A 27,187-nucleotide genomic window follows, 5' to 3' on the forward strand; every position below is an offset into this window, starting at 1 on the left:
CAAAAATCAAATGAATGAATATTTTAAGGAATCTCAGATTTTGAAATTCAGTCTTTGTCACAAAGTATATATGTGACTTGAGTGTAAGTACATATGAAGTTGATGATCAGCTGGGGCAGATCACGTCGGTTTTCATGGAAAACAACATGCCGTGAGATAAAACACTTATTAGTGGCAATATCTAAGAGCAGCTAATTGAAACCTCTGATACCGAAAAGGCATCTAAGGAATTTATATTTGCATTCTTAATTTGCAATTATCTCATAATCAGTCTTGCAAGTCAAATGACTTTATGCTCTTATCATGGCGTTAATAGCCTCAATGGAGAAAATAGGTGGTTGAAGCGTGAAGAGTTCCTGATAATTAAAATACAAAACATTATTGGATGAAAATTATTTAGGTCATAAAAATTGTTTTGGATAAACAAAAACTCGGTCAAGGAAAATATGTGAACTTTTCTCGTGAGAGTATGATGGGTAATAATAATCCTTTTAAGCAAAAATTCAAAACTTTCAAATCTTTACAAAATCTCATTTGCAAAAAATATCAAGCAAATTTGAAGCTCTTTTTGCACTAAGTTGATAGAGCTAGCCCCATAGCTTTGCAACATTTGTCTCGACCCAAACAGTTCCAATTATTCAGCCCTCTATATTTTCTACAAAGGCACATTTCTTTGATGCACATGATCATTTTTAATGATGCTAAAAGGAGGGGAAGTTTAGAATGAAACATTAGTATTATTAATGTTTTTGATATCTGGATATTTGCTAATACTTGATTTGATTTAATTTTTCTTCAATTATTAAACATGATATATACATGCTTGGAGTTAAGTTTATTTATACCTATTACTTGAGAAACTAACGCACATTCTCAAATAGAGCTTAAGCATCACTATTGGTAATAAATTTTTACTAAGTGTTTGCCATCATAAACAATTAGAAAATTATTAAACACAATGTTTCAGGTATCATTAAATTATGTATCTATTTATGAATTTGAATGATAGCAAATAAGTTCAAATATTAAAAAAATAAAAAAGTCTCAAATTATCGACATAATTGAGTCTCAATGCTAAGGATATAAAAAAAAAGTAATGCTACATATAGTCATTTTTGCGTACTTTCTGTGCACTTCACTGATATGATTGGCTGGATTAATTTTTTTTTAATATACAACCAATCATATCACTGAAATACACAAAAAAATTTATAAAAATAACTGCATATAAAATTTTTGATAAAAAAATCAAGCTAGGGGATCGATCGAGAAACTGACAAATGGAAGATTATTAAAAAAACATGAGGAATCATTCGTACACAAGTGGGTACACTCCATCAACTATTCAACTGAGTTGTCATCCACAAAAATGTGGAATCCACCCAATCTTAGAGAACAGGTGGGTCAAACACTCATAGCATCTTGCCATGTCATCAGACCCCTACCATGCATCCCAAGATGATGCTCGTTTCTATTTTTCTATAAATAGCCTCACAACTCTCCTCTTCAATTCTAATAATATCTTAGCTTAAAACACAATCAGCATTGTTAGAGATCAGGAGTATGAAACCTTCAGTACAGCTCTCAGGCGATGGTTCTCTGGCTGAAGAACCAAAGAGAACTGTCGGAGAAAAGCTCAGGCAGGCTTTTGGGGTGGCTGTAACAGCCATAGCCAATTACACGGCTAATTGGGAGGGACGTAGTCTTCCAATTTCCAAAGAAATTGAAAGACGAAAGTGGAGCTACAGCGCTGAAGATCCAATAAGAATTCTGATGTTCTTGGGAGCATGGAGTCACACTTTAAACAAACTATTTTAATCGCAGCTTGAATTCGAGTAGCATTGATCACTTGGAAGATCAAATAAAAAGATTTATCCGAAAAATCTCTACATTATGTATGATATTATATGGTTAGTACTGCAGGGTTCATGATGTAAAAAGAAATTAATGCACATAATCATGTATTAATTGAATTGATCAATATTGATCAAGTTTTTTTATCAATCGTCGTCGTAAATTTTTAATGAATTTTGTTACGTACAAATAAATTCGTGTATTAATTTACATACTAATACTAATTATTTCATATTTAAAATTTAAATTAATATTATTTTTAATAAAATTTATTTTTTAACAAATCACAATAAATTAATATATACATTAAAACATAATTATATTTACAACTAAAATTTTCCATTCCTAACATATATGTAAACAGAGGAAAAATAGATTTCAGTTACTGGGCCAAATTCTGCTGCATTATTTACTTTAACAAAACAACTGTAAAACCAGTTGATAATGAAATATCCATATTCAGGCCCAATTACTGTTGCAATATTCTACTCAAAGTCTAAGGATATTTTGGATGCTTACCAATCCAGTGATTAATATAAAAGTCATCTCTTTGCTTACTTCATGATAACATGTTGCTCCTCGTGTGATCTGATGTTCCAACTTTGGAGTGCATATAATATTTAATTAAAGTTGACATCTTAAAATAAAATATCGATGATTTATTTAATTTGTATAAGAGATATACATTAGACGATTCTGATTATTTGATATGATAAAAATGTTACGAGTGGAGACAATAATTAGTGGGTTAGTGGGTCATGCATTTCCATTGCTTATTTAGTGCATCGAAAGGCACCCACCCACCGGTTAGTTTTTTGGTTTATTAGGCACACACACAACCCACATAATTGATGCAGCAAATTGCTGTACCGAAAGTGTGTTGCTCTCCTATAAATGTGAGAGCTTAATTGTGCAGAGTAGTGGAGAAGAAAGAAAACAGAAAGAGTGGGTGAGTAGAGAGAGTTTACAAGAGAGGTTTTTTGTAAAAAATATTTCATAGTGAAATTACAGCAGTTGTGGACGTAGGCAATTGTCGAACCACGTTAAATTTTGTCCCTCCTTTATTTAGAATCATTTTTGTTTCCGACCAGCTCTCAACAATTGGTATCAGAGCTCTGGTTCGAGCTGTCTGAAAATTCAAATTGTTCAAAATCAATTTTTGACAACTCCAGGGTGTTCCTCATGTCGAGAGGAATCCGTTGCAACAAACGGAATCAAAAACGGAGGTCGGACGAGCCCATACGCGCCCCTAGAAGATCGGCGCGTGCATCTGCTGCAACCCACGCGCCCCCATGCGCATCGGAGGTTGAAGAAGAGTGATCCACACACGCCCATGCTCCCCCACGTGCTCCAGAGGTTGAAGATGCGTGAAGGACACGAGCCCCCGTGCGCCCAACAGAGGTTCAACGCGGGTAAGACACGCGCCTCACTCTCCCCATGCGCACACAGTGCTTTAGCGCGTGTAATACATGCGCCCACTCGCACTGTGCAGCGCGTGTATCTCACACGCCAGACAGATCAGAACCGTCCATTTTTCAGATCTTTTTTGGGTTAGATCTAAGCCATTCGGAGTCCGATTTCAACGATCAAATAGTGCTTTTTAACTATTTGGATCATTCCGAACTCATCCGTATGGTGAAAATTTTGAGATTCTCCATCAGTACATTCGATCTGAACCATCCACGTGTTGCAGATCATTTTGGGCTAGATCACGCCAGTTGGAGTTCCATCGCGATGATCAAATAGTGCTGACAAACTATTTGGATCATTCCGGACTCGTTTCCAGCTAATTCGAGTGTTTCGGACGCAACGGTGATCTTTGTTTATTTAAATTTGAACTCATTTGTAAAGTTATGGCTGGAGAAGAAGCTAAAGGTGTTGGTATCGAGAAATTTGATTGTACAGACTTTGCCTACTGGAGAATGCAGATAGAGGATCATCTCTATGGGAAGAAACTACATCTTCCACTCCTAGGAAGAAAGCCAAATGACATGAGCAATGAAGATTGTAGTTTTCTTGATAGAAAAGTGTTGGAATTCATTCGACTAACACTGTCAAGATCAGTTGCACACAATGTGGGAAAGGAAAAGACCACAGTGCATTTGATGAAAGCTCTATCAGACATGTACGAGCAGCCATCAGCCAATAGCAAAGTGCATTTGATGTACAAACTATTCTACTTGAGAATGGCAGAAGGAACTCCAGTTATTCAACATCTGAATGAGTTCAACACCATCAGTAATCAATTAGCTTCAGTGGAGATTGAATTTGATGATGACGTACGTGCACTAATTGCTCTAACTCAATTGCCAAAAAGCTGGGAGGCCATGAGAACAGCTGTTAGCAATTCTTATGGCAAAACAAAGATGAAATATCAAGATATCTGGGACCATATTCTTAGCGAGGAAGTTCGCAGAAGAGATACAGGAGAAGCATCAACTTCCAGTTCTGCCTTAAACCTCGAGACGAGAGATAGAGGAGCTAGTAGAAGTTCAAATCAGGGCAAGTCAAAGTCCCGAAGAGGCAGAAGTAAATCTAGGTCCAGAAAACAAGTACAGTGCTGAAATTGTGGCAAGATTGACCACTTCAAAAATAATTGCAAGGAAGCAAAGAAGAAGAATGAGCATGACTCTGCTAATGCCACAACAGAAGATTTCCAAGATGCCTTACTCTTTTCAGTCGACAACCAAATTGAATCTTGGGTGTTAGATTCGGGAGCCTCATTCCACACTACAGCACATCGAGAAATCATACGGAATTATGTCACTGGTGATTTCGGGAAGGTGTACTTAGCAAATGGTGAAACGTTAGAAATCGAAGCCATGGGAGATGTACCAATCAATCTGCCCAATGGAAGTGCATGGTTGCTACAGAAGGTGCGACATGTTCCCAAACTCATGAGGAACCTGATTTCTGTAAGACAACTTGATGCTGATGGGCATTCGGTACTATTTACCGATGGCAAGTGGAAGATAACAAGAGGAGATATGGTAGTAGTTCGAGGCACAAAATCAGGTACTCTATACATGACTTCAAGTATTAGAGATACTGTTGCAATTGCTGACGCAAATGCTAACCTATGGCATCAAAGGCTTGGTCACATGAGTGAGAAAGGAATGAAAGTACTATTATCCAAGGGAAAGTTACCAAAGTTGGAATCAACTGATTTCGACATGTGTGAAGATTGCATTTTTGGGAAGCAGAAAAAAGTTAGTTTCCTAAAAAATGGTAGAACTCCAAAATCTATAAAGTTGGAGTTGGTGCACACAGATTTGTGGGGGCCATCCCCAGTCGCTTCTCTTGGAGGATCGCGGTACTATGTTTCCTTTATTGATGACTCAAGCAGGAAAATATGAGTTTATTTTTTGAAAAATAAATCTGACACATTTGATACTTTCAAGAAGTGGAGAGCCATAGATGAAAATGAAACAGGCTTGAAGTTAAAATGTCTGAGGTTAGACAATGGCGGAGTGTACATCGACGGAGGGTTCAAAGAATTCTGTGCTGCAAATGGGATTAGATTTCAGAAGACTATTCCCGGGACATCGCAGCAGAATGGCGTAGCTAAACGCATGAACAGAACTCTCAACGAACGTGCCAGAAGCATGAGGCTGAATTCAGGATTGCCTGAATGTTTTTGGGCTGATGCAGTTAACACTGCAGCCTATTTGATTAACCGGGGACCTTCAGTTCCCTTAAAGTTCGATCTACCAGAGGAAGTCTGAAACGGAAAGAAGGTAAATCTTTCCCATTTGAAAGTTTTTAGCTGTTTATCATATGTTCACATAGATTCTACTGATCGTAACAAGTTAGAAGCCAAATCTAAAAAATATTTTTTCATCGGTTATGGTAATGAAGAATTTGACTATCGATTTTGGGATGATAAAAATCGCAAAATCATCAGAAGTAGAAATGTGATATTTAATGAGTAGATTCTGTACAAAACTAAGTCACAAGCTGAACCTGAGGAGCAGCCAAAGAAACCTGAGGTTGTTGACTTTGATGTTACTTGAGTCAACACTGATCAGAAGGAGGATCAAGAAAATGATGATACACAGATCGAACAACGTACACCACTTACTGTTATTCGAAGATCTTCAAGGACAATCAGGCCACCACAGGGGTTCTCACCATCTCTACACTACATCTTGCTAATAGATAGTGGTGAATCGGAAAGTTATAATGAAACTCTACGAATTGAAGATTCGATCAAGTGGGAAAAAGCCATGCAAGATGAGATGGAGTCACTGATGTCAAATCAGACATGGGAGCTAACTAAGTTTCCAAAAGGCAAGAAGGTTTTGCACAATAAATGGGTGTACAGAATTAAGGAAGAATACAATGGTAGCAAGCGCTACAAAGCCAGAATGGTCGTGAAGGGGTTTTAACAAAAAGAAGGTGTCGACTACACAGGTATTTTCTCCCCAGTTGTAAAATTGACCACAATCAGGCTAGTGTTGGCAATTGTGGCTGCAGAGAATCTACATCTTGAGCAGTTAGATGTGAAGACTGTATTCCTTCATGGTGATTTGGAGGAAGACATCTATATGCACCAGCCACAAGGATTCTCAGTGAAGGAAAAAGAGAATCTAGTTTGCAAACTAAAGAAGAGCTTGTATGGCCTAAAACAAGCTCCACGACAATGGTACCGGAAATTTGATAACTTCATGTGCAGTAAAGGATTTACAAGACTGCATGCTGACCATTGTTGCTATATGAAGAACTTTGACAACTCTTATATTATCCTACTGTTGTATGTGGATGATATGCTCGTCGCAGGGTCAAGCATCGAGGAGATCAATAAACTAAAGAAGTAGTTGTCAAAGCGGTTTGAGATGAAGGATTTGGGTGCTGCAAAACAAATCCTTGGTATGAAAATTATTAGAGACAGGTCTAATGATACTCTCAAGCTCTCGCATGAGGAGTATGTAAAGAAGGTGCTCAGAAGGTTTAACATAGACAAGGCGAAACCAGTGAGCACACCCTTAGTTAGTCACTTTCGACTAACTAAGGATCAGTCGCCAAAGACGGAGGAAGAGCAAGAATGTATAAACAGAATACCCTATGCATCTGCTATTGGTAGTCTTATGTACGCCATGGTCTGTACAATGCCAGATATTGCACAAGCAGTGGGAGCTGTGAGTAGGTACATGAGTAATCCAGGAAAGTAGCATTGGGAAGCAGTCAAGTGGATTTTAAGATATCTACAAGACTCTTCAGATACGTCACTATGCTTTACAAAAGCAGGTTTAAAACTACAGGGATATGTAGATGCTGATTTAGCAGGTGACGTTGACAGCAGAAAAAGTATTACTGGATTTGTATATACGCTGGGTGGTACAGCTGTATCGTGGGCTTCTAAGTTGCAGAAGATTGTTGCTCTCTCGACTACAGAAGCGGAATACGTTGCTATAACTGAAGCAGAGAAGGAAATAGTTTGGTTGCAGTCATTCTTGGAGAAATTGGGAAAGAAGAATGAAAAATGTATTCTGCACAGTGATAGTCAGAGTGTTATTTTTCTTACAAAGAATCTAGCCTTTCATTCCAGAACAAAACACATGCAGTTGCGATACCATTTTATCTGATCTCTTCTCGATGGTGGACAGCTGATACTTGAGAAGATTCGAGGAACAGAGAACCCAGCAGACATGTTTACAAAAGTAGTTACTGCTGACAAACAGAAGCTGTGTGTAGATTCAGTTGGCCTCCATAATTAAAAGCATAACTTGAAGTTGCTGTGATGGTTGCTATGAAGATATGTAGACTCATTTGTCTCCAAGTCGGAGATTGTTACGAGTAGAGACAATAATTAATGGGTTAGTGGGTCATGCATTTCCATTGCTTATTTAATGCACCGAAAGGCACCCGCCCACCGCTTAGTTTTTTGGTTTATTAGGCACACACACAACCCACGTAATTGATGCAGCAAATTGCTGCACCAAAAGTGGGTTGCTCTCCTATAAATAGGAGAGCTTAATTGTGCGGAGTAGTGTGTGTGGGGAAGAAAGAAAACAGAAAGAGTGGGTGAGCAGAGAGTGTTTACAAGAGAGGTTTTTTTGTAAAAATTATTTCATAGTGAAATTACAGCAGCCGTGGACGTAGGCAATTGCCGAACCACGTTAAATTTCGTCCCTCTTTTATTTAGAATAATTTCTGTCTCCGACCAGCTCCCAACAAAAAATATATATTTTATTTGTAGAGATTTAATTAGAATTATTCGTCATAAAAAAAAATATTTTTCAAGAGAAGATATGCGGTTCTAAAACACTTACATTTAATTAATCATCCAATGGATCATGTTTTCACTCTTGACTCAGTGATAAAATTGTATGATTTTTTTAAATTGCAAATGTTTTTAACTGCAAGTAACTATATATTTTAACCACGATGAATGAAATGTCACAAAGGACGTGGGTGAGGATTACATGACCTAAATTAATCCTGATCATTCATGAAAAGGGAAGATTTAGAAAGTTAGAATTTTAAAGTGAATTTTAATTTGGCTTATCTACATATGGAGTGTAAGCTACTAAGCTACCATAGTAGTTAGTATGCTTGCATGCATGGCCCTAGACTCCAAGGTGGATAGGAAAAGTCAACTCAGACCGATATTTGATGTTATATATTAATGTGTGGGAGAATTGCTTGGGATGTGTTACCAGTAGGCCGGGAAAATACAGCGCGCATGCATGCTTGTAGATGGTGCAGTTTCTTGCAAAGTGGGCAACACGAGATTAGAGAAAACAGCACTAATATTGGTTCGTTACATTGTATCAGTTTGGCATATTTCAAAGGATATTATGAATTCTTACTGTACGGCTAAAAGACAAAATTAATTCTAAATGGAGACAACATTTCATCTCAAACCGCTTGCCGTCTGACGAGATATCCAGATTTTAAAAAGGAATTAAAATGATAGAATAACTATTAAATATGTCCAACAAATGTGTCTACTTATCTATTTTTATTTTTCTATTTCTTTCTTTTTCTTAATAGTTAAGAATATTTAAATATTTATTAGTGACCCTAATATTTTCCTTTAAAAAATCCAGGTATTGGCCCCGGTTAAGTGATTGTATTACACGTCCGGCTCTAGGTATATGTACCCTGAATCCATACTCGGGTGAATACTCTTACTTCAAAAGACACAAAATTAGAAAGAGTTACTTAAGGCGATCTAGCATGTTTAGATGCTTAGGATATTTCAAAGTATCTCAAAATCTTGTAAATAATAGTTAAATAATTTAAATAAAAATATTTTATTAGATTTTAGAAAGAAGAAAAAAAATTGAATAAAAATATTTTTTTTTTTAAAAATAGAAATTGTATTGGAATTTGTGAAAGTTAATAAATAAGATTAAAAATTATTTGAATATAATTTTTTAATATTATTTTTATTTTGAAATTTGTAAAAATTATATTGATTTTTATGTTTTATTTTGAAGTTTGTGAAAGTCATGTATATTGATTTTTGTGTTGAATAATGATTAAATAAAAAAAAGTTAAAAATGAAAAATATTGTATTTGAGTGATCATGTTTGGAAATGAAGTGATTTGAAGTTTTGATTATTTTGATAATTTTGGAAATTCTATAAAGTGAGATAAAATACAGCATATGCTATTCCACAATATATTTCTGAGGAGATACAATAAGGAATTATTATTATGTACTCTTGCACTAACATATGGTATGTACTCTCATCCTATTATAAAAAGGCATTTTCAATCATAGATAGTGTTTATATTAATAATCTGATCAATAGCATAGTATCCTAATATCTTTGGATGAGAATACAACACTGTGTGTACTTGAAGGTACGTCCTATCATAGACACTTTCCCCTTTCACTCTTCCACCAAGTGAGACTCAAAGCTACATCCTAGCTATGTTGACAGGGAGAGTTTGAGGCTTTATTTGGATATTAAGAATATTTTAAATAATATGAAATTATTTATAAATAATAATAAATTAAAATATTTGAGTGAATTTTTTGTAAGAGTATAGATCTCATTGAGATTTATGAAATAAGTTATAATATGTTTAATTTTTATAAAAAAATTAAATAAATAGTGAATTTTATAATTATTAGCTTATTGTTATAGGAAGCCCATCAAGTTAAAAAACATCTTGATCCACATGAGAATTGAGATCGCTTGAGATGGCCGGGCATGAATACTTCTATGGGTTTAGATGCTGAATATAGTCTAAAGTACGAAAATATCTCACATCACCTTAGCATTTAAACATAACTAATTAATTAGAGTTAGCCGACCTCATATATTTCTCTCAGTCTCCTTGCTAGACACCCATTACTATGAAATTAGAGCCACTTCGGCTGGCCTTCTTTAACGTCTCAACCCCTACTATCTAGCCGGCCTGGTTTGTGGGCGGGTAGGAAAATTATAGTTCTTATCGTTAGGGAATTTTAATTTTATTTTTTTATTTAATAATTAAGAAAATAAGTATTAATAAAATTATAAATTTTTTTATATTAAAAAAAAAATCTTAAATACATTAGACGTTGGTACGCCCACGTATCTGCTGGCCACCCCTAGCATTGTCCATATGGCCGGTATATATCTCACTTCCAGCTGATAGTATAGCATCACCGTTTTTTATTAATATTGAAACGAAAATGACACTCATACAATTAATTTTTTACAATTTTTATACAATTCTGTTTTAAATTATGAATATTTTTATTAATAACTTATAAAAATAATATTATTTTATAAAGATATCCTCACTCTAAAACATAATTACTTTTAGTATAGGAAGAATGTGCAATTTATCACATTTTTATAATTATAAAGTGAAATATCCCATCTTTCAATTTGTTCTCCAAACACCAACCGGCCAGACTCACTGAGAAAATTCTACAAGAAAAACGGGCAATTGCGACCAATTTATAGCAACGAAAAGAGTATTAGCAACCAATTTTGGTTGCTAATACTCTTTTCGTTGCTATAAATTGGTCGCAATTGCAAATTGGTTGCTAATACTCTTTTCGTTGCTATAAATTGGTCGCAATTGCCCGTTTTTCTTGTAGTAAACTATGAAAATCCCAATTATAAAGAATCACAAAAGTATTTTTTATAATTCAATAGAAACTCAGTCACCAAGTTTAATTCTTGTAATTTGGACGATCTCTAATTGCAAGAAATTATCCATATCCGGACACGATCATGAGGCTAAGATCGATGTGTTGGAGATTGGAGATCATCAGAGGGAGTAAGAATAAAAAGAGAGAATAATTTTTGGAGGCCAACTTCTATTTTAAAAGGAAAATTGTCATCATTCATTCATTAGAAAAACTTACATCAATGACCGGATATATTCGGAGATGTCCCTATATCAAACATGATATTATAAATCAAAATAATGGATTCAGAACTTCACCAGTACACTATTTCCTTTTGTGATTAGTTTCATTTTCACTATTGTTGATATTTTCTACAGACAAACGTCAAAGAGACAATACTCTCTACCTAAACAGAGACTTAACCTTACCCGTTTATAGAAAGAGAGGACCTAACCTATACAGACAAATGTCTGAAAGATGAACTTTTTTTTATTTTTTTTAACAGTATTAAGGAAACCAAAAAGGAAAACAGTATTGGAATTTGTGAAGGCCGGTGAGGGCAACGCAATTGTCTCTTTTTAACCACAAAAGTCAGATATGAAAGGTCTAGTGATGGCAAGTCTGGTGATCTGGCGCGTGTGTTGAGAAGAGCTACCAGAAATGGGGCACGTGAGAACCACGTGCAAATGTGGGCGGCGCATGAAAACCACACACAATCACTTTCATCCAAACGATTTTTGACCTGTAAATTTGCTTGTGCCGCGTGTGTCTCTTAAAAGTTGCCGAAAGCTGTAGATTTGTCTTTTTTGAATTTAAGGAAAGCAAAATAAAATTAAATAAAAGAAATTTTGATAGACAAGCTGGATGAATAGAGGCTAGCTTTTTAATTTTTTAGTCAACTTGTTTCAATTTGTTGGTTTAGATTCAAAGATGAGATAAGATGAAATGAGATAGTTTTAAATAAAAGATGAAAATTAAATAAAATATTATTAGAATATTATTTTTTAATATTATTATTATTTTGAGATTTGAAAAAGTTGAATTATTTATTATATTTTATGTAAAAATTTAAAAAAATTATAATGATAAGATAAGATAAAATGAAATGAGATGAAATGTTTTCTGAATTTAAATTAGTTAAACAGTGGATATTTAATAGCTAAAATGGAAGAAAAACGACTGCTCGTAGAAGATACCTTTTTCTTAATTTATTATAAATTGTCTCATTATTCAATTAAAGGCAAGCTGTCATTCTCTCATTCATTATAATTAAGAAAAATGCTGATTGATTAATTCTCGTCGCACATAATATTGCCTATGGATTCAGGCATTGAGTTCCACAACGTAACTGCTTTTATCTTTTTTTTTGAATAACAGATCACATCCATTTATTAAAGAGGACTTACAAATTTGACTTAAACAAGTCAATTACAACGGTTGATAGCTTCCCAACACACTAATGTGGTTGACATAGTCTAGTCCAGATTGCGAATCTCTAAAGACCTAAGTCTAAGAGACAGCACAACTCTATCTAAGATAGAGTTACCAAAACCCTATACCCGACTAAGCGGTATATAGGGTACCAACCCCACCAAACACCGCTAAGCGGAGGGGGGACTAATTTTTTGGATTTTTTTTATTGAAAACAAAGACAATAAAAGAAACTACATGAAAAACACTGTACACGAAAAACCAGTGTAATCCTTAGGTACTGTAGCGCGTGCAACACACGCGCCACTCTATGAGAGAACCAACGGCCAGTCTTGGAAGTCCCCGACTCACAGGTCCCAGAAACGCCGCTCGTGGCATCGGCAGAGGGATTCCCGGTGGCGCGTGAGCACCACGCGCCGGAACGACGGGAAACTTTAACCCGCGCGTGCGGGCCACTCTCCACTCCGATTGGCACCGGATTCGGTGGTCTTGAAGATCGGTGGCTGGGCTACGCCATGGAGGTGCGCGTCTTGGTCGGTGGTCGCCGGATGCTTCCAGATCTGTGATTCCCCCTTATACAGCCGGAAAAACAAAAAAGAAAAAAACAAAACCAGAAGGTGGAGGGGGAGGGAGGCGGGGAGATGGAGGGAGGAGGGAGGGAGCCGAAGCTCCCACCCCCTCTAGCCGATAATCGTTTGTTGTTGTTTAGAGAGAAGGGAGAGGTTTTAGAGAGAGCAGCTCAGAAGGCCTTCAACTCACTTCTCAACGTAACTGCTTTTATCTCCACACACACACACACATATTGACATTTTTAATATACCATAGAATTATTGACTTCGATCCTTTCAAACTTTTTAAAATATCTCTTCATGACTTGTTGACATTGAGATTAATCAAGTACTAGTTTTGAATTTTCATGAAGACTTGAGATCCAAGTTAATTATTTAATTAGACCGTTGGAAAAGGTTTTCTTTCAACTTATTGTAAAGAGGACTTAGACGCCCCAGAATTTAATTAATTTTAACTCTTGCTTTAGACGGATAGATCAGCAATTAATTTATAACCATATACAAAATAAAGAAACTTGGGAGTCACAATAAAATCCCAAGCTAATTAAAATCTTCCAAAAAGCTAATTAATTAATTAATTAGGTGTAATTTAATTGTATGTTTACAAAAGATAGAAAAACTACGAGTATTATAACTATACTTTGGTCATGTGACACTGCACAAATTAAACAAGTGTAATCTATAATATTATTGTCACGTGTCGAAAAACAATTTTAAACAAAAAGTCAAACAGAAACTTGAAAAAAAAAAAATACATAGTAAATAACTAAAAATAACTAAAAACAACAAAACAGAACAAAAAAAAAAAAAAAAATTGAAAAATAATTGAACAGAAAAGGGGTCTCGATTTTACTTTAGTATGAACTTCGAGTTTCAAATATACAAAACTGAGAATTGGGGATCATGATCTCAATTACAGCTATGGTTGGAAAAAGCCAAGGCGAGCCATGCATATATGAGCTTCATCACGGAGGAATGGCCTGTTTGGAGTTGCATTACGGGTAATAAAAAATGTTTAAATAATCTCAAAAGCTTTTTATCGTGATAAAGTTAAGTTGTTTGGTTATTACATATTAAAGTACTTTTTAATCTAAAAAAATACTAAAAAATTTGCATTTCCTAAAACGGAATTTTCGAATAATGTGAAATGTAGTTTTAATTTTAAAGAAGATGAAAATATCCATATAATTTCTAAATAATTTTAGTTTTAGTTTTACCCTTTGATCTTATCACAAACATGACACTATCTTAAATGACCTTTTATGTCATATTTATCTCAAAAAATATTTTTTTATATAAGTAATGCTATATACAGTTCTATTTTAAAGAAGATGAAAATATCCATATGGTTTCTAAATAATTTTAGTTTTACCCTTTGATCTTCTTATCACAAGCATGATACTATCTCAAATGACATTTTATATGAGTAATGCTATATATAGTCCTAAGGTGTGCAAGTCCCACACAATCCATTTAAGAAACAGTGAAGTTTTCTATTAAAATATATTTCTTTAATGAGGGTCCCAGATTACTCTTTTTCAAAAGAGTGCAGGTCCCATATTTATCCTAGAATTACAAATATCATTTTTCCTTTTATATTGTTTCCAAATAAATGTAACGTGTTTGAAATTATTTTAGATATATATATAGTTATTGAATAGTAAATAACTTTTAATAGCATGACTTATTCTTAAACCCTAAAACTTAAAGTTATATTATTTACCGTAATCTCAAACATGCACGCAGTCTCTTATAATATTTAATGACACAAGACTTAGAGGGATTCAGGAAGTCTAGATATTGAAAATATATTTGTTAGTTAACTGCAATATGCTGCATATTTAGACAAGTGTTTAATACAACATATATTATAGTTTCATACGATACGTTAGATATATTTTATAATAAAAGTGTTTTACAATCTAACATACTAAATTAAACCACGTCAGTTTGTAGATCTACAATTGTGGAATTCATCTATTTGTGGCTATAAAAATTTTCATATATTAATTACCATTATAAGAACAATAAATTACCGTACTTACTTTCTTTTTTATTTTTTTAAAAGAAAAACTTTCACCACGACAGGCTTATCTAACCATGACACAAGCCTAAAACATAAAAATCTAACGTATTGATTTGTTTGAGTAGTTTTTGGTGTGGAACCTCTATATAATATATATATATATTTATATATATCAACCCCGGCCTTGGTACTATTTGATACAGTAGAAAAGTTTAAAATTAAATTATGTCAATATATGACATTACTTATATATTCAATAAAAACGTGACACCAAATAAGCAGTTTTAGATTTGATATAACCATTTTTGAATTAGAACGGGTTGGCCTGATTGATAAATAAGACGATTGTCGGCCAACTCACAAAATGGCCCACCCGCAAAATGGCCCACAATCAACACGTATAAATTATATTTTTAAATTTTATAAATATTTAGTCTTATATATGAGAAATAATATTTGCAGTCGTGGTTGTGCAAGTGGCGTGCAGTCACTTTGAAAAAAATGAATTAATATGGGACTCACATGAAAAAAAAAACTAACTTTTTAATCATGGACCCCACTCTTTTTCAAAGCGATTGCATGGCGTTTACAATTCTACAACTGTATGTAGCATTGCTCCTTATATATATAGTCTTGTATGTCCTTTTATGTTGTTGGGAACTTGTGATATTAATATGACTACAACAGATATGGCTTTTTGCATTTAAAAAAATAGACGCAAAAAATCTACTAAATGTCACATATATCAATTCTCGTCCAAATTCGATCGACGCAACGTGGAAGCAAGTAATGACTCTCAAAAGGTTTATAGCGTCTAAACGTGTTGAGTTGCAAAAAATTAATGTTTGCATCTAAATATCCATGATGCAATTGTTGGTTTCCATTGAAGTAATAGTGTTCACCGATGATAAAAAAACATACATTTACGACATTCTATTCGTGACGCAAATACTTAGATAAATGTTAGAAAAAATTTTACTTCCAAGCTTATTTTATGTTTGCAAAAAATAAACAAAAACATAGCAATAATTTATGAGTTTGCGTCGATTACCACCATCACAAATAATTAATAAGTGTTTCACAATAGCTAGGCTGTCTAACCAAATGTTTAAATATATTTCTGACTAACTCATTTTTGGCACAATATCTTGGTTATTAGCAGGAACTAGTTTTATCCTACACATGACAAACTATTGTAAATAATAAAAAAAAAAATTATACATAATTGACCCTCTTGAGGCATTTATATAATTGCCGCACATGGCAGTTTATTGTAGCAAAAGATCAATTATATTTACATCTTATTGGTATGGTCGTGAAGATTCTAGAATTGCATGTTGCTAAATTGTACTATACGTGATACATTTGTAGTTGGTTTTGCATAAATTGCATCACCAAAAGGATTGTAATGGATTGAAAACTGATACTAACGTGATCACTAAACCCATTTCCTCGAAAATGAATGATTTTCAATTCTTAAGTACAATTTTTTCAAACCAAATTATAGTGCTAGCTAGTAGACAAACTATTTAAAGAATCTCTTTCAATTATATATATATATATTCATCCACATATTGATTGTGAGATACCCATAATGGTAGACATCATACCAAGTTCAGGTACAACCATAAAGCCATGTCACAAAATATTTGACATTCATGCTAAGTTCCTGTTACAACAATCATGGTGTATGCTCTAAGCCTATACATATATGAGAGACAACTTTTATATTGACATACAAGCTCAGACAACCTTTATATACACATCAAACTTAGTGAAGCTTACATGTTAAGCATCACAAAAATGGCCTCAATGTTTGTTTCATATAAATGATCCAGCCACCACCAAAATGGCCCAAATACTTAGTCCCAAAATATGTACTTACCGTTTTTTATACCTTGAGATTGACCCACAATATTCGATCCATTCATCACTTTAAACTGGTCATCTCCAACGTTGTCACCCATCAGTTTCCAAAATATTTCCCACCATGGCCTCTCCAAAAGCTTGGTTTTATACAAAAAACATCATGGTGAATCATTTGGATTACTCAACACCATGAGTCTCTATTGGAGACTCTCTCTATGCATATTGCTGCTGTGACATGGTGCTATACGTCATGAACTTATCAAATTCAGCCTATTTCTCCAATAGGTCCTGCACATGTTTCTTTAGTTCCTCAAGTTCTGCTTTGTAACGACAACCATCTTGTGAGGGCCCCCATCATCAACACCACATGCACAACAATATTGCGACCTCCTACTCGACTCGAGCATCTCCATCTCTCCCAGCCTTCTGGCATATTTAGGCCTATGCCTGACAACCTCCTTAAAAATTATCGTTGCTGCCTTTTGAGTTCAATCCACAAGGTCCATGGTCGTCCAACACACCTTCTAATTAAGGTACCTGGCCTTCCTCTTATTGTTCTACACATTACTAAACTCTTCATCTGGTTGGATTGTGGCTGAGCTGCATCATGCAAAACTATGATATTAGCAAAATATATCAACAACCAAACTATGATATTCACTGTTTGTATATTCTTGGTTGTACTTCATAACTTATCTAATTTATAGAGATATATAATTCATCAACCAAGCTTAATGTGAACTTAGGACATGTAGTATTGCAAGAGCTTTTGAAGGACTCAGTATCAAGTTTGCTACCAGTGATTGGGCTTTCCATATTCATTGTGAAGTATTAGTATGTTTAGAACCAAATTTGTGTCACCCATCTGTATAATTACAGTTCTATATCCCACAATGCTATAATTTTGCATAATTCTAGCTGCAAAATTTAGTCCATCTGTAGAATTTTGCAGAAACATGAAATCAAAGAAAAATGATACCAAAACAATACAATCCAGAGTCTTTCTTAAACATGAAACCAAAGAAACTTCAAAGACATTCAAAACAAAGAGAGAGGGCTGAAAACAAAATAGATGGAGAGTGTAAATATGACAAAGAATGAAATGAGAAGAGAGAAAGAGACAATAAAGTATTTTCAGATTAGTAGATAATAGAAGCTAAATCTAACGAATTAATATAGAAAACATGTAAAATGAATCATTTTTTTTATACACAATCTAATGGAGATGATTTTTGTTCAAGTTTTTATTAATCTGGCCCACGCTACAATGTTCCGTCAATGGCTCAAACCCCACCACAATTTTTAATGCTTTCACAACTTAAAAGAAAGACCCCTGCATGTAAATCAATACGGATAATATACCATGGCAAGAGCTGTTTTGCAAGACAAGTTCAAAAGCTTTTGAATTTCAATTTTCCCAAGACAAGTCCGACATGGAACTCTAAAAACGATACTTTAGTGATACATTCTAAAAATGTTTTAGTTCCTATCAACTAGAAAGCTATGGATAGTCCTACACATTCATCAATTGGAGCAAAAATACCTATCAACAACTAGAATCAAGTCAAGAGCCACGGGAAAAACCCAACAATGTCAACAAAAAAATATGTAACTCAATTTATGTCACCAAAAAACGTCAACCAAAAAAAAAAAAAAACCCAAACATTGCGATTTCATTGACTAAAATCAAGGCTAGGGTTTCAGATTTTACCATGTATGTCAATCAATGTGCTGGAGATATAACCGAAGCAGTGCCATGCTGGACTTGATTGAAGTGAAAAGGGAAGAAGAAGAGCTACAGGAAAAACAGAGGGAAGAAGAAGAGAAAGAAGAGAAAACAAACTCGAAGAAGAGAAAGAAGGAAGAGACACGGGATAGAGAACGAGAAGAGAATGAAGTGAAAAAAACCTAGAATGTGAGATGCAGAGAAGAGACGCGGGAGAAATAGAGGAAAGGAGTAGAGAAAGAAAGAGACGGGGAGAGAGAAAGAGGGAACAAGAAGAGAAAAAAAACCTGAAGAAAAGAAAGAAGGAAGAGACTGGTAGGGAGAGAGAAGGAGAAGAGAAAGAAGAGAAAAAAACCTAGAATATGCACTGAGGAGAAGAGATCTAGTGGAAACAGAGGAAAAGAGAAGAGAAAGAAAGAGGGAAGAAGAAGAAAAAGAAGAGAAAAAAAAAAATACTAGAAGATGTGAAAGAAGGAAGAGAGAACACGGTTTTGGAAGAAGAAGATAAACAAGAAAAATATCCAACTGGAATAAAAGAAACCCATAAGAGACACGAGAGAGAGAGGGAAGAAGCTGAAGACAAAGAAAGAGATGCGGGAGAGAGGGGAGTCATAATTTAATTGGGCTTCTGATCCTCTGTACTTTGAAATGATGGATATGGGATGAACAATATCAATTCTGTCACAACACATAAGCTATTGCACCAAAATATAACTAGCTACTACGTTGCACTAGCATTAGTTTTCTATATGTATTTTTAAAATTAGATTTTGATAAGAATGATTTTGCATATTAAGAAAAATTCAAATATTAAATTATGCATATTTGAACCAAGCGACACGTGATATTATTAATATTTTCTTATTTCTTATTTTTTCCCAAAAATGGATTTTTAATATATTTGTTACTATTAGCACCCACCTTGTATTATCAACTTAATACAAATTTCATACATCAAAACTAAATAAATGAAAATTATACAAATTAGATTAATGGGTAGGAGAGATAAGAAATAGTAAAATAATGTTTGAAGAGTGATTAGCATTTCTTCAAATGATAGTCCGGTCCTACTAATCCTAACTCCCGCTGGGAGCTACTCTTGAAATATATATATATATATATATATATATTTGTTTATGGCATAATTAAGGACATGTTTTTTAATTATGTTGTGAATTTTTTTTTCTAAAAAATTTATATTTAAAATGTGTTAAAAAATACATGTAAAAAAAAAAAAACTTGAACATAACTAATGGTGGCGGGAGCTAGTATCAGTGCATATATAAATTTTCTTTTATGTCAATAATTTGGACACAAAAAGTTAAAGATGCATCACAATAGATTGGTTTAGTTTTCGCAACTATCAAAAATTGACACATAACGGTCTGATCGGTTTAATTTCTTTTGTGACTTGAAAAATAAGACGCAACTAAATGTTTCTTTTGCGACTTTGAAAATAAGACGTAACAAAATGTAGGTCACGTGACAAAATGTAGGTCGATGCAAATAAAATTTTCGCTATGCATGTGGCTAATATGACCATTTATGTTGGTTATTTGTGGTAGGTTTAATGAAGATGTAAATACTGATTTATCGCAACAATTGATCAAGTTACGGAAAATAATTGGACACAAAAAACCGTTTCTATTGTTGTGTACTAGTATTTGACTACATTATATTTCAAACTATTAAATTTTTTTTGTTAATATATATATGTAATTTTATTTTATGAAAATATTAACTTTCTTGCATTATTGATTGGACATTGATACTAAAATATTTTATCATTAATCTAGTTGTAGTTATAAATTATTTATATATTTATCCTTGTATTGTATATGAAATTATATTAATTGAGTTAAAAAAATAAAATATGAGTCAGCTCAACTTATTTATATAAAAAGAGTACTTAAACAGGTTGAAGATGGTTGAAATGAGTTAAATGAGTCGTCTCTAGATTAACTCAATAAAAATTACTCAATGGGTTAACCAGGTCATGCGTGTAATGTCATCCGTTAATTAAAATATGTCAGGTTCAAATTTTAGGCCGAGTCTGATATGTTTAATTAAACAGATTGTATTTAGATTGATCTATATAGACTAATACTTATAAATTGATATGATATGAAAATAATATTCCTCAGACACGAATTGTCATTCCCGTATATCGTAAATCAGATCTTACCAAATAAACAGTATATGGGTATGTGTTTTTCTCACCGATTGACAATTATATCGATACATTAATATCATTTGAAATTTCCAATACAATCTTAATGACCAGGCTTTGGTAATTAGATGGTACATCACCCTTGGGTGGAACGATTACTAGCAAATAAATAGTTGAATTTAAACTCTTTATTGGCAATTAGTTTGACATATATTATTCTAATCTAGCTAGCTAGCTATTACCTTAGGACTCGTTTGTATTCAGATATAAAATAAGATGATTTTAAATGAAAATTAAAAGTTGAATAAAATATTATTAAAATATTATTTTTTAATATTATTATTATTTTAAAATTTAAAAAAATTATAATAATAAACTAAGATTAGATAAAATGTGATTAATCACTAATCTCTTAATCCAAACGAGTTCTTAACCTCGAGGAAATAGTTTGGTTTATTTAGTTAGTACAACCTCTTTTATAACAAGCTAGCTGATCGTTTTCTTCCTTACGAGGCATTAATGTCGTGACTTGTCCATATATATATATATCGCTTCATCATTTTATTTTGGTTTTTGTTTAATTTCCCAAAGAGTAGCGCTGTTTGATATAATTTTAGATTGTATAAATTTTACAAATTTTATTTTTAAAAATATGAAATTTATCATTAAAAAAATATAAGTATATCTTAAGTTTATCTCTTTTTTCTTCGAGAATGTGCAAGAGTTGCAAACCCAAAAACTGTAAAAATCATTTCACTTATTAAAAATAGGAAAACAAATAATATTACTTAACTTCAAGATTTTGCTCTCTCATTTTAACTGTTGGTGTATATTATTTTATTTTTTTAATAGTTAAAGAATTAACTACTAATGAATTTTTATATATTTTTAATATTTAAATATATTTAAAAATATTAATTAAAAAATATAATTACCCGCATTAGTAATTTAAAAAAAATAATATTTATAATTATAAAGCACAGAATATCATATAATTGTTTTTGAAGAAAAATAAATATAAAATTTATTATTAAAAAATTAATTTTTTAATTTTTTAATAATAAATTTTATATTTTTTAAAATAATTAAAAAATATTTACTTATTTAATAATTGTAGGTAGCATTAATTAATTTTTAAGAGTTAATTTTGAAGATGTGAGTGGGAGCTGACGAGAGCACTTTGGACAAATTCCACATGACACGTAAGCGTCACAGACTCGCACTAACACATGTCGCACGCAAATTGATGTCTATAAAAGCCCGTATCGTGTCGACCATGCACGTACATATCCAGCGCAGTAATATTTTTTTAATATATTTAATCATTAATTTTTTTTTTTAAAGTATATAATTTTATTAATAGTCTTTTTTAATTATAAGTACAAAACCTTTTTAAAGAAAATTAAAAAATTAAAAAAAATGATAAAATGATGGTAGAATAAAAGTAAGGATATCATTATCCTATTAAGATATCATAAACAATGGCCAGACGTACTACTGCTTTCTTCACTGCTCTTATCTTTCTGGTTTCGGTACTGAAACCCAGCCTGGTGGTCAAGGCCATTACTGCTAAAAATCCCGATTGCGAACCAATCGTCGCCAGTGATACTGACCGGATTCAGTTTGCTCTCAATCTTGAGTTCCTCGAAGCAGAGTTTTTCTTGCGTGGTGCAATTGGTATTGGACTTGACGGCATCGCTCCATCTCTGGCTAACGGTGGTCCTCCTCCGATCGGTGCTAGGAAGGCCAATCTCGACCCTCTAGTCGCTAGAATAATCGAGGAGTTCGGTTATCAAGAAGTTGGTCATCTCAGGTACTTACTACTACTTATCAACAATAAAGTAGCGGTAGCACATGATACTTGTTAGTCAAGTTTTAAAAGTATTCTCAGATTTATTGTGGCTTGATGCCTTAATTTGCCTTTTTCCGATTTTCTGGAAACTTAAACGCTTTATTAACAGTGCATGAAGGGGTATCCATTTATTTCATCGTGTAATTGTCGGGTTTTTCATGCATTCATGAAATTATTGCTGTTGTTGTTAGTTGGTTAGAATGTCTCTTTAACAGATCGATGATGATTTTTCAGGGCTATAATTACTAGAACAGGAGGGATTCCAAGGCCGCAGCTGGATCTCGGCGTTCAGAATTTTGCAAAAGTATTTGATGATGCAGTCGGTTTCAAATTGATCCCTGCATTTGACCCTTACGCTGACACAAACCGCTATCTCTTAGCATCATATGTGATCCCCTATGTAGGATTAGTGGGTTATGTTGGCACCATTCCAAATCTTAACAGAGGAACTTCTCGAAGTGCAAGTCTTTTCTATCACTATTCTAGCTAGATCTCTGCAACATGCATGAATCCATTAAATTCTAAGTATATATGTCTTTTTGTTACGCAGTTGGTTGCTTCGCTTCTGGGCGTGGAGGCAGGACAGGATGCGGTCATAAGAACACTACTGTACGAGAGAGCCAACCAAACTGTGCGGCCATACAACCTTACGGTGGCCGAATTCACAAACCGTATCTCAGAGCTTAGGAACAAGCTGGCCGCGTGTGGCATCAAAGACGAAGGCATCCTGGTTCCTCTATCTCTTGGAGCAGAGAATCGTACGAACAGTAACATCCTGTCTGCTGATCCTAATTCTCTTTCGTATGCTCGGACGCCACCGGAGATATTAAGGATAGTGTACGGAAGTGGCAGTGAGTATAAACCTGGTGGGTTTTTCCCTAATGGTGGAGGTGGGGACATTGCAAAGAGGTATCTTCCCAAAGCTTAATTGGGATGTTTAATTGGCAGTTTTATTGGCATAGAATTACCTGAAATTTACAATAAACAATCAATTATAAATTGATGGTTAAAAGGAATAAATCGTTAAATTAATGTTTGTAGTTTCTACAATATTGTAATTACGAGCCATTATGAAATCCCAATATATTATATTTTGTTGAGTAAATTAATTAAGCACTCCCTATTGTATGTCAATTATGAGATCGATAATAATAATGTTGCTGCCGTTGCGTATAATATATATTATACATATTGGAAATGGGAATTAAAAGACACTACAAAAAATCGTAGTTTTAGCGGCGATTTTATAATCGCAGCCATATAAAACACTGTCATATATATATATATACACATTTGGCTACGATTAGAAACTTGTCGAGTAGTTCTAAAAATAAGCCAGCGCCATATAATTAAATCGTTTTAGCAGCGACTACAAAATCATATTACAACGACATTCCAAATCACAACATAGAATATTTTCAACCTTCCTTTTATTTAGTGTCGGGATAGGACCGAAGGGTGCCAAAAGCACTCTTTCCCCCCAACTTATTTCCCCCGCCCTCATCTACACACGACCAGCTTCTCAAACACCTATGTTGCGGAATCAATGACCAAAATCGTCGTCGGCAACCTCCCCCGATTGAAACCCTGCGTCACTGGGAACCATTTTCCACTCCTCGTTTCCCCACACTGGTCTTTTCCTATCTGTTCTAAAGCTTTCGCTGTTTCACAGTCTCCAAAATTCCACCGGTGTAGAAGACCCTCGTTTGCACACGCCATTCACCCAGGAAAAAGCCCAGTCGTTTCTCGTCGACACAACACCACGCAAGGCAAAACCCAGCCATTGAAACTGCTTAGCATCTGAAGGCGCCTTAATCTTTGAAGCCAAAGCCACGGTCGTAAGTTCCTCCTCCTCAATTACTGTTTGGACCCTCGAATTAAACATTTACATTCCTCTCCTGCTAACCTCCCAACCCCAAATGAAACACCTTTCTTGACAGAAATTAGTTGCCGGGGAAGCGATTTTTCACATAATAATTTCTCTTAGATTTTTCGTGTACCCTGTTTGTTGGTTTATAATTTTATTTTTCTGGTCTTGAGTGATGTTTATGTAATTGGTCAGTGATTAATTTTTGAAGCTTGGCAAATTGAAATTTTGGATCAGAAAACACATATTTATGATCTTTATTAGGAATTCATAAATTATTGGATGAGTAAATATTTAATATTAGTGGCCATACATAACAGATAATTTGGGGTTTCTGATAGAAGAGTTTCTTGGTTTCATTAGCTACACCTTTTCAAATACAATTTAGTTTTTCAAGACATTCTAGGAGTCCTCATTATGAGTTAGTAAATTGTAGAAAGAATAATTTGAAAATTTTCGAAATTGTTTAAAGCAAAATGAACTAATTAATTTGGAATGGGGCTGAAATCCTCAATCTCTATATATCAAGGAATGGGTGAGGATTATTAATAAATATTGTGGAAGTAGGTGAATGTTATCACCTACTATTACTTCATCGATCCTTTGAACTATGCTTACACTATCTTTCTTAATAAGTTGTATTTTCAGTGATTTATGTTTGATTAACTTACAGCATATGCATGGTGTACACCAATGCATACCATTAATTCTCCACTTTAGAGCAGATAGTACTTTTCTTTTTCCCAGAATCAAACAAAAAAACATTTCCGCTTAATATGCCGAGTGAATTAATAAATCATTAATATGTGAAAATATGTTCTTACGTTTTCTTGTTGCATACCAGTAAGTTTCTTTGGTTGTTTAATTACCTAATACATTTACTGTTGTACATGATTGCATTGATAAAGTAGCACCATGCAGTCACCCTCTATTGAGCAAGTGCTGAATGTTGTTAATGCTCTCACTTTTGGCTTTATGTCTTTTGTTAAATGCTTTGATTCTAGCGATAGGAGGTTAAGGTTGTCACCTACTGCTTTTAAGAAATGTTTTGATTACTTTCTTTGTACTGTATAGAGGATGACAAGAGATGCAATTCAATTCGAATTTCCTGTTTAGGTTGACTGCACTCAACCTATTTTGAGACTTTTATCCTTACACTTTTGATGCATCTACATGAAAGAAAAAGAGAGAAAAATCATAATTTCCCCATCTCTCTGCAAGAAAAATATTTTCGTTGAAACTATATGCATATATAGTTGATTTCACAACATTTTGATCTTTGAAACAATACATATATATATACATTTATATATTATAGATTTATGTTTTGAAGAGAGTTTAGTATAAATTATCAATCTTCATTAGTACTCTTCAGAGATGGATTACGTTCTAACTTACAAATTTACAATTTGTATGAGTGTGCGTTGAACAATATTTGACTAAGGTATAGGCAACACATGCTACCAGCACGTTAAATTATTCGATCCCCGCCATTTCCGTCTTCATTGAACGTGAAATTAGTTATTTTATTTCATGGGATTCTCTTTTGATATATTTGCTTCCTATCTATGATTCTAAATATATATTAGTGATGTTAAAATCCAAGACAGATTTTATTTGGTTGTCTCTAATTGTTTCTTTCCTTTTTCTTCTTTTTTTTCTATTGCCTTTGTTTTCAGGTTGGTAGCCATCCCAATCTGTAATTTCGAAACAGTACCCCAAATGTCAAAGGCTCATGAACTTTAAGTGGACAATGAGGTTTGCTTATAACTATACCTACTATGTTTTTTTTAAAAAGATTTGGATGAGTCCTGCAGCTAGCCTAACTCAGTTAGTGACTCTGTTATGATATGGTATACGTGTTCACATGCACTGAATCTACACCTTGTTGGATGCATGGATTGGTTATTGAAAATAACAATATTCTTCCAGCATTCTTATTAGCTCAGAATTGCTTATTACCAGTAGTAGGATTATGGCAGTTATTGCTTAGTAATAGACAAGGAGAAGGTTGTGAGTTCAACATTCACTGGATATGTGCATAAATTAGAAATTAGAATGAAAAATCTTCCAAATTATGCAAGCAAACAGAAAATTTGAGCCTTGACAATGATAATAATGACAATCCCATTCTGTAATGATTCTGAACCCACAAATTTGGAACCTACTCAATTCGAAGGAATCATGCTTTTGCAAAAATTACCGAGAGTAATAGAAAGTGCATATCCTTTATAGCTGTCCATTTCTGTATATGTAGATGACATAGCAATCTAAATACTGGCTATCTGAGATACTTGATTGGACACCTGATGGTTTATAATCATTGGAGACTTGATGGCAAGTGTCGCAATATTCTAAATGTCCACCATCAGATGGCACCTCTTAGCAACATGCTCATGCTTTCATGCAAACCTTAAGTGGAGGTTCCCATATAGAAGCAGCAATATGATTTGTATATTTTAGAAGTGGTGGCTGGAAGAAGAGAGAGACAGAACAACGAAAATGACTCTTTTTTATCACACTTCTAGGTAGATGTATAAACAAGATTCAGCAAAAGTAAAGATCACAGTCCTGATCAACAAATAGGATTTACTTTCAAGCAAGAGAAAATCCCAAGAAGTCCATAACTGTAGCCGAGCTGCAAGAATAGCCGAGTATAAAGATTAACAGCAAATAGGATTAACAGCAACTCATAAGTGAAGGAAGTTATAAAATCACGCAACTGTTAAAGTGCAAGTAAT

General features: G+C 33.8%; 1 protein-coding gene and 1 long non-coding RNA gene across 15 annotated transcripts in view; one reads left to right on the plus strand and one right to left on the minus strand.

Moving 5' to 3' along the window:
- Nucleotides 1–16,582: 16,582 nt before the first annotated feature.
- LOC122314934 lies at nucleotides 16,583–19,260 on the minus strand. Its single transcript, XR_006243906.1, has 2 exons — nucleotides 18,543–19,260; nucleotides 16,583–17,431 (listed from the first exon to the last, which is right to left on the minus strand). It is a non-coding gene; the product is annotated as an uncharacterized LOC122314934 (long non-coding RNA).
- Nucleotides 19,261–22,171: 2,911 nt separating this feature from the next.
- The window catches only part of LOC122316065 (desiccation-related protein PCC13-62-like), a 44,070-nt gene continuing 39,054 nt past the window's right edge, over nucleotides 22,172–27,187 (plus strand). For 11 of the 14 annotated variants that reach the window (XM_043132561.1, XM_043132563.1, XM_043132560.1 and 8 more), the window contains exons 1-4: nucleotides 22,172–22,540; nucleotides 22,814–23,039; nucleotides 23,130–23,488; nucleotides 26,126–26,204. In XM_043132561.1, coding sequence (XP_042988495.1) covers nucleotides 22,209–22,540; nucleotides 22,814–23,039; nucleotides 23,130–23,488; nucleotides 26,126–26,192 — 984 coding nt within the window. In that variant the 5' untranslated portion in view covers nucleotides 22,172–22,208 and the 3' untranslated portion in view covers nucleotides 26,193–26,204. The remainder of the gene's footprint in view (nucleotides 22,541–22,813; nucleotides 23,040–23,129; nucleotides 23,489–26,125; nucleotides 26,205–27,187) is intronic. The other 3 variants (XM_043132572.1, XM_043132573.1, XM_043132574.1) reach the window with 2 other exon arrangements.

This window comes from Carya illinoinensis, chromosome 7 (genome assembly GCF_018687715.1).
Source record: "Carya illinoinensis cultivar Pawnee chromosome 7, C.illinoinensisPawnee_v1, whole genome shotgun sequence".
In the NCBI taxonomy this organism is placed as follows: domain Eukaryota; kingdom Viridiplantae; phylum Streptophyta; class Magnoliopsida; order Fagales; family Juglandaceae; genus Carya; species Carya illinoinensis.